At 37.3% G+C, this 14,371-nt stretch overlaps 2 protein-coding genes across 3 annotated transcripts; one reads left to right on the forward strand and one right to left on the reverse strand.

The window, feature by feature from the left end:
- Positions 1-12: 12 nt before the first annotated feature.
- creg1 (cellular repressor of E1A-stimulated genes 1) lies at positions 13-7,917 on the reverse strand. Its single transcript, XM_046838439.1, has 3 exons — positions 7,573-7,917; positions 5,237-5,356; positions 13-1,326 (listed from the first exon to the last, which is right to left on the reverse strand). The coding sequence occupies exons 1-3, from the start codon at positions 7,846-7,848 to the stop codon at positions 1,138-1,140; spliced, it is 585 nt and encodes a 194-aa protein (XP_046694395.1). The 5' UTR covers positions 7,849-7,917; the 3' UTR covers positions 13-1,137.
- A 3,657-nt stretch (positions 7,918-11,574) lies between these two features.
- Positions 11,575-12,315, forward strand: LOC124378688 (histone H2A, sperm). Of its 2 annotated transcripts, none has more exons than XM_046838444.1 (2): positions 11,575-11,681; positions 11,813-12,315. In XM_046838444.1, exon 2 carries the CDS (start codon positions 11,825-11,827, stop codon positions 12,245-12,247), a length of 423 nt encoding a protein of 140 aa, XP_046694400.1. In that variant the 5' UTR covers positions 11,575-11,681; positions 11,813-11,824; the 3' UTR covers positions 12,248-12,315. The 2 variants fall into 2 exon arrangements, with proteins under 2 accessions (XP_046694400.1, XP_046694401.1); XM_046838445.1 differs by having other exon boundaries at positions 11,585-11,666.
- The last annotated feature ends 2,056 nt before the right edge of the window (positions 12,316-14,371 follow it).

Genomic DNA, 14,371 nt, shown 5'->3' on the forward strand with positions numbered 1-14,371 from the left:
TACTGCGGCTGGTTGAAAGCAGCTAAACTTTATTTCATCGCATGGGTTTTTTCACAGATTCACACATTCACACTTTTTCAACATTACACAACTTTAGTGTCAGCAAGAAGACCTGCTGCTGATCGAAACCCCATTCTATACACCCATGTAACGTCCAGACGAACCACTGTGCAAAGTGCAAAAACAAAAAGCGTTCGTAAATCACTTTAGACAGAAGATCACCTACTTTTAGGAGGGATAAATTGAATAATAGAATTATACAAAATTATATACTTGATTGTATTAAAAGGCTTCAACATTCAGTTTTGATGCAAGACTGCACTGAACACAATAATTTTCAATGATTATGTATTAAAATACATATAAAGCATCTTGGTGAAGGAATATTGCTCGAAGTAAAACCTAAACACACAATAACTGAATTCTGATACAAAAAATAATCACATTTCTTTTCCAATTAACAGAATCTTATAATATCTTATAATGAAGGTCACAGTCGACAACTCCTGGGAATAAATTAGGACAGAAAATCTTTTTGTAAAATCTGAAATCAATATTAAAATGTTGGTTTGTTAAATTTGATTGAGATTTGACATAAGCTGATGGAGTTTTATTATATATATGCGATTCCACATTCTGTCTCGAGAAACCATAATAATAATAATATTGATATAACCAATAGAATCGCACTACTTTTACTTTTTTAAGAACTTCTCCAAAATATTGTCATCATAATCCATGGGGTTTGTGCCCCCAAGATGAGCAGGGACTAAAATTATAAATTTTATCATTTATATAAACTGGATCTGTTCTTCGACATGGCAATTCCACATGACATCATTTTCACAGAACAAGATCTATCAGTTCACAGAACAAGGTCTATCAGGTTTTTTTTTTTGTTGTTGTTGTTTTTTGTTTTGTTTTATTTAAACGCTGTTAAAAATCCATGAGGTAAACAAGTTTTTCTATGCTATCTATACCAAAAGCAAAACAGTGGTTATAAAAAATATATTTTTTAATTCCCATAGTATTTCCAAACTCAGCAGAAATTGCTAAAATATAAAATCTTGGTTGGTCAACTGTCCCAATAAATCTAAAGCGGTTCAGCCTTTTCGATGGTCTAAAAGCAGAAAATCTTCAAAATGGTGTTGCTTTGTAGTAGTCCTCAGGCGACACTATCTTTACCCCTCCGAAGTAATCCAACACCCAAACTTGGCTTATTACCATTTTAGCAAAGAACCAATTGTGGTCAACGGGCCAGTCGATCATCTCAGGATGCCTGGTGAACAGCACCTTCTTCGCAAAATCCCCTTCTGTAGCGTTCACCTAAAACCAACACGGACGGATTTGTTCATAGATTTCATTGCTGTGGTGTGATTTTTGAACATTTATTAAACATCTGCATATCTACACAAAGGGAAAAAAGGAAGACTGAGTGCTTGTAGAACACACAAAAAGACTTTGGATATCTAACAGGAAGGTTGTGAGTTTAAATCCCAGCAACACCAGGTGTCCACTGCTGGGTTCTTGAGCAAGGACCAAAACCTTAACTGCTCAGATGTATAAATGCTAGAATTGTATATTGCTCCATAGAAAAACATCTGGTAAAATGTTATAAATGTAAATAGAATTATACTGACACGGTCATGCTTAGTCACACTTTTCTATCACATCACACTTTTCTATCACTACGACTTCCTGTATAATTATAATATATAATTAGGACATAATTATGGTCAGGATTGTGCAAATAGAAGTATAAACATCACATTTTATGCTTAGAAATTAAGAGGTGTAACGGTACACAAAATTCACGGTTCGGTCCGTACCTCGGGTTTTAGGTCACGGCTCGGTTCAATTTCGGTACTTTAGGGGGAGGAAATGCAAAACAAAATTTTTTTATTTTTTTTTTGTGAACAACATTTTACATTTTGAAAACAATTTTAAATATAATGTCTTCTAATATTTTAGGATATTTAAAAAAAAATAATAATTGTATACATCTAATTAATGAAAAACTTTTATATTGTTATATTATATTGTTTTAATTGAGTAATTAATTGAATTGGCACATCTTTGATTGATTAAATAAAATTTATTAAATGGAAAAATTCTATGAAATACTTGACATTTGTTAGACCCCATTTGGTAATAAAGATTACATGTAAGAGGGTGTATGTATTTTACATTTAATAATTCTCAAAAGAATATACTTAACTGCTATATTTATTTCAGCAGACTTTAACAAATGTCTTCATTCCTTCCATCCTTCATTCATTCACTTCCTCGATATGCGGAATTGTCAGGATATTCTCCCTTTAAGAGAAATTCTTAAAGCTGGACATAAAATGCTGAACGCCATAGCGCTAGCGTTAGCTAATAGGCACTTCCTGTCTAGCGGCTAATGCTAGCGATATGGTCAAAAACAAATCGTATTTCCAGTACGGCGTGAGTAGCCACAGTGACACTGCGCTAACTCTAGTTTCTTTTTATACCCCTGATATTGCTGTGCATGTTTTCAAGTTGAACAATAATAATGACAAGAAAATGCGTTCAAAGTGCGAGGCGGAGACTAAACAAACTGGCAGGTCCGCCACTCAATACGTTCCTGAGGGAACCCCGATTTCAACTATGTTCCGCACGTAAAAAGGATTGCCTAAAGCCCTGTATGGAAACATTTCGGTACGAATACGTGTACCGCTACACCCCTAATAAAAATAGATTACACATAAAATCCTGTGTATGCGCTAATCTACAAGCCAACATCATTCTTTTGATACCACCTACACCACTGTTACAATTTCTTGCCAGCTTTACTGCAGCTTGGTTTCCTGTAAAACAGATGAGGTAGTGCTTTGCAAGTTCAGGACATCCACGCGGTTATTCCTAGAGTGATGTCTATTGGATTTTGCACCATTTTTTCTCCCTTATATGTTGATGTGCCAATTCCCATTAACAACCAGATGTCAGCTAAGCAGTCACAGCTAACAACCAGAGATGGTGAAAGCCAACACATGCTTCCTTTGAGACACTTGAGCCACCAACCTAATTTTTTCATTCTGCATCACAGACTGGTGTAAGACATTTGGAAATATGCCCTCTTCCACATTCAAGAGTTCACAAATGACCATGATTGGCTATTGGTGGTGAGAGAGTGTAAGCCATCTCTCCTAAGTACAGAATACAGTTTATTTTGTTCCTGGCCATGTATGGCTGTGATATGATTAGGATTGAGCTTGCTATCAATGAACAAGGGTTCTGTAGACTGCTGACCAACTTTTTAACTTACTTAACTTTCATATTTTCATATTCAACCAAAACAGTTAGGTGAGGGGGGTCTGGGTGAAGTCAAGTCAAGTCAAGTTTATTTCTATAGCGCTTTTCACAACAGACATTGTCTCAAAGCAGCTTTACAGAAATCAACAGTCAAGGTGAATGTTGTGTATTTATCCCTGATGAGCAGCCATGGCGACTGTGGCAAGGAAAAACTCCCTTAGATGTAATGAGGAAGAAATCTTGAGAGGAACCCATCCTCATTTGGGTGACAGTTCATGTTCTTGTTCATCCCAAAGGTGCTTAGTGGGGTTAAGGCTAGAGGGCTAAGCAGATCTTCCTGGGGGAATACTTTGTGCATATGTACATTGTTATACAGAAACAAGTCTGGGCTTCTCAGTTCAAGCGAAGGGAAACAAACAGCCAACCAACACGTGTCCATAATTTTTTGCTGATCTAGTGTAATTAAGTCAAAGATTGAGAGAAAACCTACTATAGGAAGTGTTTTGATGGTGTTTATTTGGTGTCAAGCCCTGAATACAGCTGAATCTATCGCAGGTTCTTAATGATGTAGTTACCAGTGTTGGACAGTAACAATGTAAATGTGTTTCGTTACTGTACTTAAGTAGCTTTTTCGTGTATCAGTACTTTACTAAAGAATATAAGGGAAAACCTTTTCTTTTAACCACTACATTTCAGAATAAAATTTTTTTTACTCAACTACATTTCGCAAAATCATTCTTTCCTTTTGGTTCCTCGAGCGCTCTGTTTTGAACTGGTTTTGATTGGCGCTTGGTGTATCTACTGATCACCAACATACAGTTCAGCATCAGTTCAACAGCAAGTAGAACATTTAGAGAGGACGAAACAATGGAATAATTGATAAACAATAAATGATAGGAGCACTTTTACTTCTACTGGAGTAATATTTTACCTACTGTATCTCTACTTTAACTCAAGTACATAGTTTGTGTACTTCGTCCACCACTGATAGTTACACAACTAAAAGCATCGAACTGGTGTAGGCAATTACTACGTAATTATATCTACATAAAGATACCAGAACAGGATATAAACAGCAGTGAACAGTAATGAAGTAAATGTAATCGGTTGCTTTACTTAAGTAGCTTTTTTAACCATGCAAAATGGTTAAAACATAATGTGCAAAGTTTAAACTTCTATTCAAACTTTTTTTTTTGTAAATGTGACTTGAATTGATGAATTGTTCAGATGAATCTTGAATGTCACTAATGAAGGCGAGTGAACGGCATCAGATCAACCAATGACCACCCAGTTCTCTAAAACAGGTCAAAGGTGAATCTTGTGAACGTTTAGTTGGAGAGTGTATACAGACAGAGCAAAACACAGAATTATACATTCTGAAAATGGATGAACAACTTTGTGAACAAAATTTGTGTTCATCCACACAAATGCTTATAATACTTTTTTGAGAGATGAACTGCGGATTTTGAGAAAACAAATGAAGGCTTTTGCAAGAAATCCAATGTGTTGTGCTGTTCGAACAAATTGTTTTGAGAAATGCACTTACTGGTCTGCAAATATTAAGGATGATTTGAGAAATGCTCCAAAGCAACTGGGAAAAACTGTTATATTTTATTAATTTATTAATAGATTGGTTAGAAAAACAATCTTTTTATAAAAACCGAGTTAAATAAGCAAAAGTGTTGTGACACAAATGATAATTTGCCCATTAGAGCTATAATAAAGTAAAGTATTTTGGAAACTTACGTACATTTAAAGGCAAATACATTTGTACTTTTACTCAAGTCAAAGTTTAAATAGAGCACTTTTACTGAGCAGTATTTTAGCTCTATTTTTACTAACTACATGGCTTGAGTACTTCATCCACCACTGGATATAAATACAGGATATAAGATGATTATTAATTTTATTTTAAAGTGGACTGATTAACTGTTGCATGAGTGCTTGAGTGTTTTCTTACCTCCTGAACAAAGCCAGACAGGATGATGTGGGCACACAGGGGGCTCTGGGGGTCGTAACCTTTGCGCTTACAGTAATGTGTCTGAGCAAGAGATACGGACAGAGAGGCCTGTGGATTTACCTGTGGAACAAACACCATAACAGCTGATCATCACAGCCATGTTCAGTTTTTTAGTTCATTTATTCAGTACATTTTTATTCAAGCAAAAAAATTGGTTCTGATTATTACTTTCGTTTAAAGATTATAAATAAAAAAAAGAAATGTTTGAAAGGGGGAGTCGCACGCTGTTGCCAGTGTTCTGGGTTTTGGGCGGTGGAGATAATAAAAATCACTAGCGTGCAGCAGAGTCTTCAAAAACTGCTAAGTCACAGCCTCCAGCTGACTCACGTACTTGGGCGACTGAACTTTTCGAGACTTAAAAGCGTGCAGTTTTGGGGTTTTTTGCTGAGTAAATTTTTCACGTTCTCCATTCGAGTTCCTTTATCTAAAGAAAACCCCTGCGAAAAAAAATCGACACTGCTGAGTAGAGTGAATTATAAAGTCATGAGGATAAAGGAAGTACGTCGTTCTTCAATTGTAAGTTTTCAGTAACTTAATAAACAAATTAACAAATAACCACAAATGACAACAATAAATTCGATTTCAATATGCAGTTAATTTATTGAAATCGAATTTATTGTTGTCATTTGTGGTTATTTGTTAATTTGTTTATTAAGTTCCTATAGTCATTATAAATTACTAATTAACGAGGTCCTACTAATGAAATATGCGCAGCAAGAATCATCTTCTGTGGTGACCTCTATAAAAGCAGTTCATTTTGGGGGTTTGGTGTTCTGGAACACTCAGGGGTGTTCATTTTATGCCCAAGAAAAAAGGACATCAACTATGACCTCAGATAAGCAAGTGTTGTTATTCATTAATCAGGGAAGGGTTATAAGGCCATTTCCTAACAATCTAAAATGTTATTATTCTACACCGAGAAGGATTCTGTACAAATAGAGAGCCTTAAGGACAGATTTCAAACTTGCTAGGAGTCTCAGCGAATTTGTGTAATGCCCACTAAATTGATCTACTGCCCTCTGTGAGAAAAAGAATGAACAAGTATGGTTGTCATGGAAGATTAGCATGTCTTGGATTTGCAAAATATCACCCGAAGAACCGTAAAGGTTTTGATCCAATATCCTGAGGTGACTTTTGGAGACATTTGGTCATCATGCACAGGCCATGATTGGTGACCATACCAATATCTATTTATCTGTCTATACAAATAACCCACCCCACCCCCACGTGTCCTCTCTCGTTCCTCCTCAGATTGCTTCCTACATCCTGAAACTAGGACGAGAGGGAAGTGCATATTCAAATGGTCTGTTCCGTCAGATCACCCGAAGAACCCTTAAACCTTTGATCCAATATCCTGAGGTGACTTGTGAAGACATTTGGTCATCATGCACAGGCCATGATTGGTGACCATACTAATATCTCTCTATCTGTCTATACAAACTCTGAAGCACAGTGGTGGATCGCTAATGATTTGGATTTGTTTAGAAAGCAGTGGCCTCCGCTTTACTCCACAATATTCCTAAGGCAAATGTTGTTGACTACATATTAAAATATGTTGAATGAAACCTGGTGGATTTTTTTTCTGTTGTCACCTGAAGATTTTTAATAGAAGTTGCTGAGGACCACACAACTGCTATTCAGACCCTGATAATGAATTGAACCACAGAGCCAAAGAAGGAATTATACTTTATTTTCCATTGGACTATACACACTGAATAATATATCCAATTGTTCTGACATGCGGACTTCATCGCTGCTCTTCTTTCCACTCACCAAGTATACATTCTTCACAATATTCTGCTAACTTGGTGTAACTGTCTGGTGGCAACTAAACAGGGTTCCTCCGCAAGTAGTAACTCATTCTTCCGAACATAAACAGCATGATCCGAGCCTGATTTTTCGGCTGGATGTGTGTCCGTGTAAAAAAAATATATTGATATATGCCTGTACACCAATCATATGGTCTCCAGTTCCCTATTTGAGTCTGCTTCTTTATTTTTCTTCCTCATTTCCTGAGATCTTCATTTGAGATTAAGATGCTTTTTATTTGTCACATATATATTACAGCGTAGTGAAATTCTTGGGGAATATGGGGGTCTGAGCACAGGGTCGGCCATGATTCAGCGCACCTGGAGCAGAGAAGGTTAGGGGCCTTGCTCAAGGGCCCAAAACTGGCAGAATGGCAATGCTGGGGATCAAACCCAGACCTTCTGCTCAGAGACCTTTGAGCTGCTGTCAAAACTGTATGTCTTAGTTTGTAATGTGTGTGTTCTCACCTGCAAATCCTGCACAGAGATTTCCATGTGTGTGAGGTACATGTAGGGAACACCGGTGCCGTTGCCCAGCAAACCGTCGCTGATGGAGAACGCGTTGGAGAACGGCTGTCCCTTCACTGGCTCGTGGATGGAGATAGTGGCCATGGAGGCCCAGTCGCACTGATTAACGACGAACCGAGCCATTCGCGCTACTTCCTCATGTGGAGGGATCTTCATTAGATTTCCCGGCACGGCCATGAAAGCCGAAGAAATCACCAGCAACCACACCGCGGTCATGTTCACGTCCTTCTGCTCATGTCAACAAACAAACGGGGTTCTATACAGACTGGTCATGTGACCGCTCGAGCAGTCACGTGATTTGAAAGGCAACGAAGTTTAAAGTGAAGTAGAGCGCATGCGCGAATATTCCCTCTTTTAGTATTAGCATTCAGGAGATAGTTGTTTAATGACAGGTTTTGTTAGACATATATAGATTTTTGTATTAAATGTTAAAACTATTCACTACTGTTTACTTTTAGACCTTTTTTTAAACTGTGCAATAATGCTATCAAGTAATGTTAATTTTTATTTGTAAGAAAAACAATAAACAGTTTGCAAATATATATCTAAATGATGTAATGAAAGGTGTTCAAAATGTAACATTGTAAAATGACCATAATGCAGTGGTGGACAGTCACAAAGTAACTGTAATTTGCAAGATTCTTGTGACCAGAATGAAAATAGAACATTATAGCCATATAAAGTCATAGTACTTTGAATATTTTAGTTCATTTCAAGGCAAATACTGTTGTTAACTCAAGTACATACTTTGTTCACTGCGTCCACCACTGCCAAAATGTAACACAGTAGCATGTAGCACCACAACTCCTTCACCTAATCTAACCACAAACATTTCAAAATGTATGAAATTATTATGTATTTAATAAGTTATGATGGAAGACAACTATTAAATTTGTGCTTGTGTAGTTTTCGTGCTATTATCTCCAGGCCTTATTTAAAGTTGTAGTGCATTATTTCACAGTGTCACTGTGGCTTCTCACTCCATACCGGAAATAAGATTTGTTTTGCACATGCATGAAAATGCTAAAGAATCCATAGTGCCACTTGCCACAAACCACTAGTGCTATCGATTTTATAGCATTTTTTTATGTCCAGCTTCAAGAATTTTTTTTTAAATGAAAAAATCCTAAAAATTCCACATATCGAGGAAGTGAATGAATGAAGGATGGAAGTAATGAAGACATTTGTTAAAGTATACTGAAATAAATAGGATAGTTAAGTAGATTATAGCTATAGAAAACTAAATAATAAATGTAAAACACACACACACACACACACACACACACACACACACACACAAGTCAAGTCAAGTTTATTTGTATAGCGCTTTCACAACAGACATTGTCTCAAAGCAGCTTTACAGAAATCAACAGTTAAGGTGAATGGTGTGTGTTTATCCCTGATGAGCAAGCAGTGGCGACTGTGGCAAGGAAAAACTCCCTTAGATGTTATAAGGAAGAAACCTTGAGAGGAACCAGACTCAAAAGGGGAACCCATCCTCATTTGGGTGACATCAAGAGTCTGATCATAAATCTTTCAACAATACGGAACACTGGAGAGTGAGAACTAACATGAGCACTGGAGTATAAGATTATAAGTAAAGTTCTTTCTGCAGTCTTATACAGTCTATATGGTTAGTAGCTTCTAGTTTTATGAGCTCGGCATTTGTGATCATCACAGATCCAGCATCAGCTTCTCCATGCCAGAGCCTTTAAACACTCCAGGAGGTCCAATGTCAAAACTCCACATTTGTAGTGGGATCCGATTGGCACTGGTACGTCTCTAGATGGTTCGGGATGTTTGCGAGTTCGGCATCTACTTCTTCAAAGGTCCGTAATCATCACGAGGTGGGACGTGACTGGAGCTGGCCAAACCTTAGAAAACCTCGGAATGGGGAGAGAAAGAGAAGCAGTGGAGAGGAATTAGCGTAGCTGCTGTTCATGATATTAACAGCACAAGTTGATAATGTGCATGTGATCAGATGTTCTGGAGCACAAGGTTATGATGTGATGTGTGTTATGTGTAGGCTTTGCTAAAAAGATATGTTTTTAATCTACACTTAAACTGGGAGAGTGTGTCTGAACCCCGAACACTGTCAGGAAGACTATTCCAGAGTTTAGGAGCTAAATGTGAAAATGCTCTACCATCTTTAGGGGACTTTGCTATTCTAGGAACTACTAGAAGCCCAGAGTTTTGAGATCTCAGGGAGCGTGACGGATTGTAGCGTGTTAAAAGACTGGATAGATACATGGGAGCCAAACCATTTAGTGCTTTATAAGTAAAATGTAATAGTTTGTAGTCTATTCGAAACTTAACAGGAAGCCAATGAAGGGACGATAGGATTGGGGTTATGTGATCATATTTTCTCGACCTTGTAAGAACTCTGGCTGCTGCATTCTGAACTAACTGAAGCATGTTTATTAATGATGCAGGACATTTACCTAGTAATGCATTACAGTAGTCTATTCTGGAGGTCATAAGCGCATGGACGAGCTTCTCTGCATCGGATATAGATAACATTTTTTTTAACTTAAGAAATATTTCTAAGGTGAAAGAATACACACATATCTACATCTGTATTACCCAAATGGGGTTTAAAAAAGGGAAAATGTAATTAAATAGTTTACATTTTTTTAAACCCATTTTAATAAATGAGAATAATAAATAAATATAATAATAAAATAATACAAAGTGTATTTCATTGATTTTATTTATTCTATTTAATTTTTTTTTCAAATATTAACTTTATATATTATTTAACCAAGCAGACTTTTCATTTAAAATTTGTTTTTAAAATGTAAACTGCTCTCAAATATTAATAATAACAAACTGCATTAATAAAAAATAAAGACAAGCAGTTACATGTTTTGCAACTGTACGGCAATTGAACCGAACTGTGCCTTAAAAACCGAGGTGCGTACCGAACCGTGAATTTTGTGTACCGTTTCACCTCTAATAGACAATAGACATGCAGACTTACCCTTCCTAATATTTTACCCTTCCTAATATCTAATATCTTTCAGGTTTACCATAAAAACGACCCAAACAGAAGACGGATTTAAAAGCGTGTGAGGCTCCAACCCTCACCAAACACAAGACAAACATCACTCAGCTTGTATGATCAAAGAATGAAATTGTAGGCATCCAAAGTCTCAACCAGATAATAATACAAATAATAATCTGGATACAATACTTCAGGTAAACGTTAAATGCCCTGAGTGAAAAGTTGTCGTCTTAATGTCTGATTTAAGGGCTCTGGTAATTTCATGTCAACATCTTGGACAACTGAAATTTTAACTTGTTAAAATATCTCAATTGTGAACTTAAAGTATGTTAGTCAACCTGTTTTGACAGCTTCATGCATGGACATGCGCAGTATCATCACAACATTTGTTATTGTTGACTTCTTTAAAATGGATTAATTGTGTGGACACATACTCAGCCATAACATCCATACCAGCTTGATGAACATCCCATTCCAGACTTAGTTCCTTTATATTGTTAAAACAACCCAACCTATAAGATCTTACATACCTGCATGGTGGTGTTAAGATCTGGACTCTATGTTAGATTTTTCACTCCAGCTTCGACACACCATATTCACATAAGACTACAGCTTTGTGCTTCCAAATTTGTCATAACAACTGGGTCAAGAACCACATAGCTGGGATCGGCATGCGTCCACAAACTTCTATCTATCTATCTTTTGTTTTTATATTTTATATATTTAATTTTATATAAAGGAATCTGGTGTGCTCTTTATTGACCTTCATTAAATTTGTTGATTTTCTATCACTTTATGGACAAAAAAATGCATTGCATCAATAAATTTTAATTTCAAAACATTGTAAATGCCAACCTGCTTTGCAGCTCACAAGTGCTTCACCTGAGGATATTATTACGTCATAATTGCTTCTGTTCACCTATTGGTTGTTGGTGCAGAAGACCAGGTGAAGCTCATTACACACCTCCTATATAAGCAGATCAAGGCAGCGTTTTGGTAGGTTGTTGGTCTGTGTTTTTGGGAGAAAACAGTAAGTGTCTTTAAAGTAAGTCGTTTCTAGTCTTGTAATTTCGTTTTATTTTTAAAATGTTTGTATTACAACAGTGTGCGTTCGTGTATTGTCTTATTGTGGTGCCTGCAATGTTTCTCAGGTTATATTTTTGTTTTGATTCCCAGCTCTAAAGCATCATGTCTGGTCGTGGAAAGAAAGTTGTGGCTGCTGCTAAGACAAAGTCGTCGGTGTCACGCTCAACACGCGCCGGGCTTCAGTTTCCGGTTGGGCGCATCGCGCGTCTCCTGAAGAAGGGAAACTACGCGCAGAGAATCGGTTCCGGTGCTGCGGTTTACCTCACCGCTGTCCTCGAGTATCTGTGTGCGGAAGTGCTGGAACTGTCCGGAAACGCCAGCAGGGACAACAAGAAGTTGCGCATCGCTCCTCGCCACATCCAGCTGGCTGTGAGGAACGACGAGGAGCTGAACACGCTGCTGGGGGGCGTCACGATCAGTGAAGGGGGAGTGCTGCCCAACATCCAGGCTCAGCTCCTGCCCAAGAAGACCAAAGCACCAAGAGACGCCGACAACAGCAAGGACGTTCAGTCCCAAGAGTTTTAAAATGTGTCAAAGATCAGCACTTTTTTTTTTAATTGCTTGTTTTAATCAATAAATTTGTATTAAAGTTACCAGTTTTGCTAAATTCCTTCACACCTTTACATGAGTAGCTCATGGGCTTCATACTGTCGAGAACCAGAGGTGGAAATAAACATTAGTACTGTTACTTCAATGACATTGTACTTATGTACAGGCAGGATTGGGCAAAAATGCATTAAAATGACTTTAAATGCATGAAAAAAATTACAAAATACAGAAGTCACTCATTTACCAAACTGTATAAAAAAAAAAAAAAATACAGAATCACTTGACTTATTTGATCTGTTCCTTCACCAATACACTGACTTAGTTGCTTAAATGCTTTTGGATAGCAGCAACTTTTCATGCAATAAATCAGATCAGTTAACAGCAACTATTCACATAATCCCTGTAATCTATAAAATTAAGTAACCAACAGTTTACAACTGACTCATAATTGTATCCTAATTCAGTTTCTTGGTGGGCATTAATAAAGGGCTTCTTTACATCAACACTGACTTAATGGCACAATTCATTTATAAAATGACACCTGTATTCATAGTAACTAGTTAAAAATTTTTTTGATTAATCATAAATGTCAGGCAGTCATTCATGCAATAGTATGCAAAATCATGATCCTACTAAACAGCTACTTCAATTAAAGTACCGTAATTTCCGGACTATTAAGCGCACCCAAATATAAGCCGCACCCACTGAATTTGACAAAGATTTTTATTTTGAACATAAATACGCCGCACCTGTCTATAAGCCGCATGTGTCTACACTGAAACTAATTAACTTTACACAGGCTTTAATGAAAGACAGTCTCTGTTACACGGCTTGTATCTAAACAGTAGCCTACCAAGAAAGTCATTGTTCACTGTCTTCCTCCTTCCTTTCACAACAATTTCTCTCGAGAGTTTTTCTTTTGGCATCGTCGTGCGTTTAAAAATCACCATCGGTGAAGCTTTTCTCCCGATGCCGTGCAGCTCAGAACACAGGTGAAGTGCGTGTTTTCATGCCCGGTTGTTTTCAGCGTGATGAATGATTCGTATTTCCTGTAGACAGTCCGAGTGAGCGGCAGGTCAAACGTCAGAGGAAACTCATCCATATTTATGATGTGGTGCGGCCCGATTCAGTGGGAGCGCATCTGATTTATTATAAAGAGTTTCATTGGTTCACCTGAACCCGTTCGGCAGTTTCATTGGTCTAATGTTATGGGGCTAAGTTTTTTGGGCTTGTGAAACTGGGAAAAACCCAGGAAAATTCCATAAATTAGCCGCTTCGTTGTTTAAGCCGCGGGGTTCAAAGAGTTGGAAAAAAGTAGCGTCTTATAGTCCGGAAAATACGGTACAATATTTGGTAAAAAAATCATTAGACCTGTTAGAAAGCTGGTGGCCTGAATGTTTTTTACCTTCACCCCCTTCTTCCATATAGATCAATTTTCTGTTCTGATCTCAGATCTGGAAAAAATATTGAGTAGGCACCAATCAGAGGCCGTATTTTTATGATGCCATCATGTAGAAATTTTTACAAAGTATTTTAAAACTACAAAAATACAAAAGTATTTTGATACAAATGATGAAGCCATTTTCATCAACCCTATCAAATACACATTTCCAAAATCCTATTTTATAATTAAAATACGTATTTGATATACATGTATCATAAATACTGCTCATCCCTGAGTACAAGTTAGAGATCTAAAAATCCACTCAAGTGAAGAGTTTATTTATCTTCTTTCGGCTTCTCCTATTAGGTGTCGCCTCTTCATTACTTTGCACTGTTGACCCCAGGTACCTGAACTCCTCCACCTTCTCCACCTCTTCTCCGTGCAACACCCCCCCCCCTCCACACATACAGACACACACACACACACACACACACTCCCCCCCTCTCATTCACACACATGTACTCTGTCTTACTCCTACTGACTTTCATAAGAAAGTCTCGATGAGCGAGTCTGGGGGCGACTGTGGCAAGGAAAATCTCCCTGAGATGTTATGAGGAAGAATCCTTGAGAGGAACCAGACTCAAAAAGGAAACCCATCCTCATTTGGGTGATAAGAGTGTGATTATAAATCTTTAAACAATACAGAACACTGGAAA

Source organism: Silurus meridionalis, chromosome 24, assembly GCF_014805685.1.
Source record: "Silurus meridionalis isolate SWU-2019-XX chromosome 24, ASM1480568v1, whole genome shotgun sequence".
In the NCBI taxonomy this organism is placed as follows: Eukaryota; Metazoa; Chordata; class Actinopteri; order Siluriformes; family Siluridae; genus Silurus; species Silurus meridionalis.

Coding starts and splice junctions, on each gene's coding strand:
- creg1 (XM_046838439.1), bottom strand. CDS start 7,848: ATGACCGCGGTGTGGTTGCTGGTGATTTCTTCGGCTTTCATGGCCGTG. Junction 5,357..7,572: donor TCTCTGTGCAGGATTTGCAG/GTGAGAACACAC, acceptor TTTGTTCCACAG/GTAAATCCACAGGCCTCTCT. Junction 1,327..5,236: donor TGTCTGGCTTTGTTCAGGAG/GTAAGAAAACAC, acceptor TGTTGGTTTTAG/GTGAACGCTACAGAAGGGGA.
- LOC124378688 (XM_046838444.1), top strand. CDS start 11,825: ATGTCTGGTCGTGGAAAGAAAGTTGTGGCTGCTGCTAAGACAAAGTCG.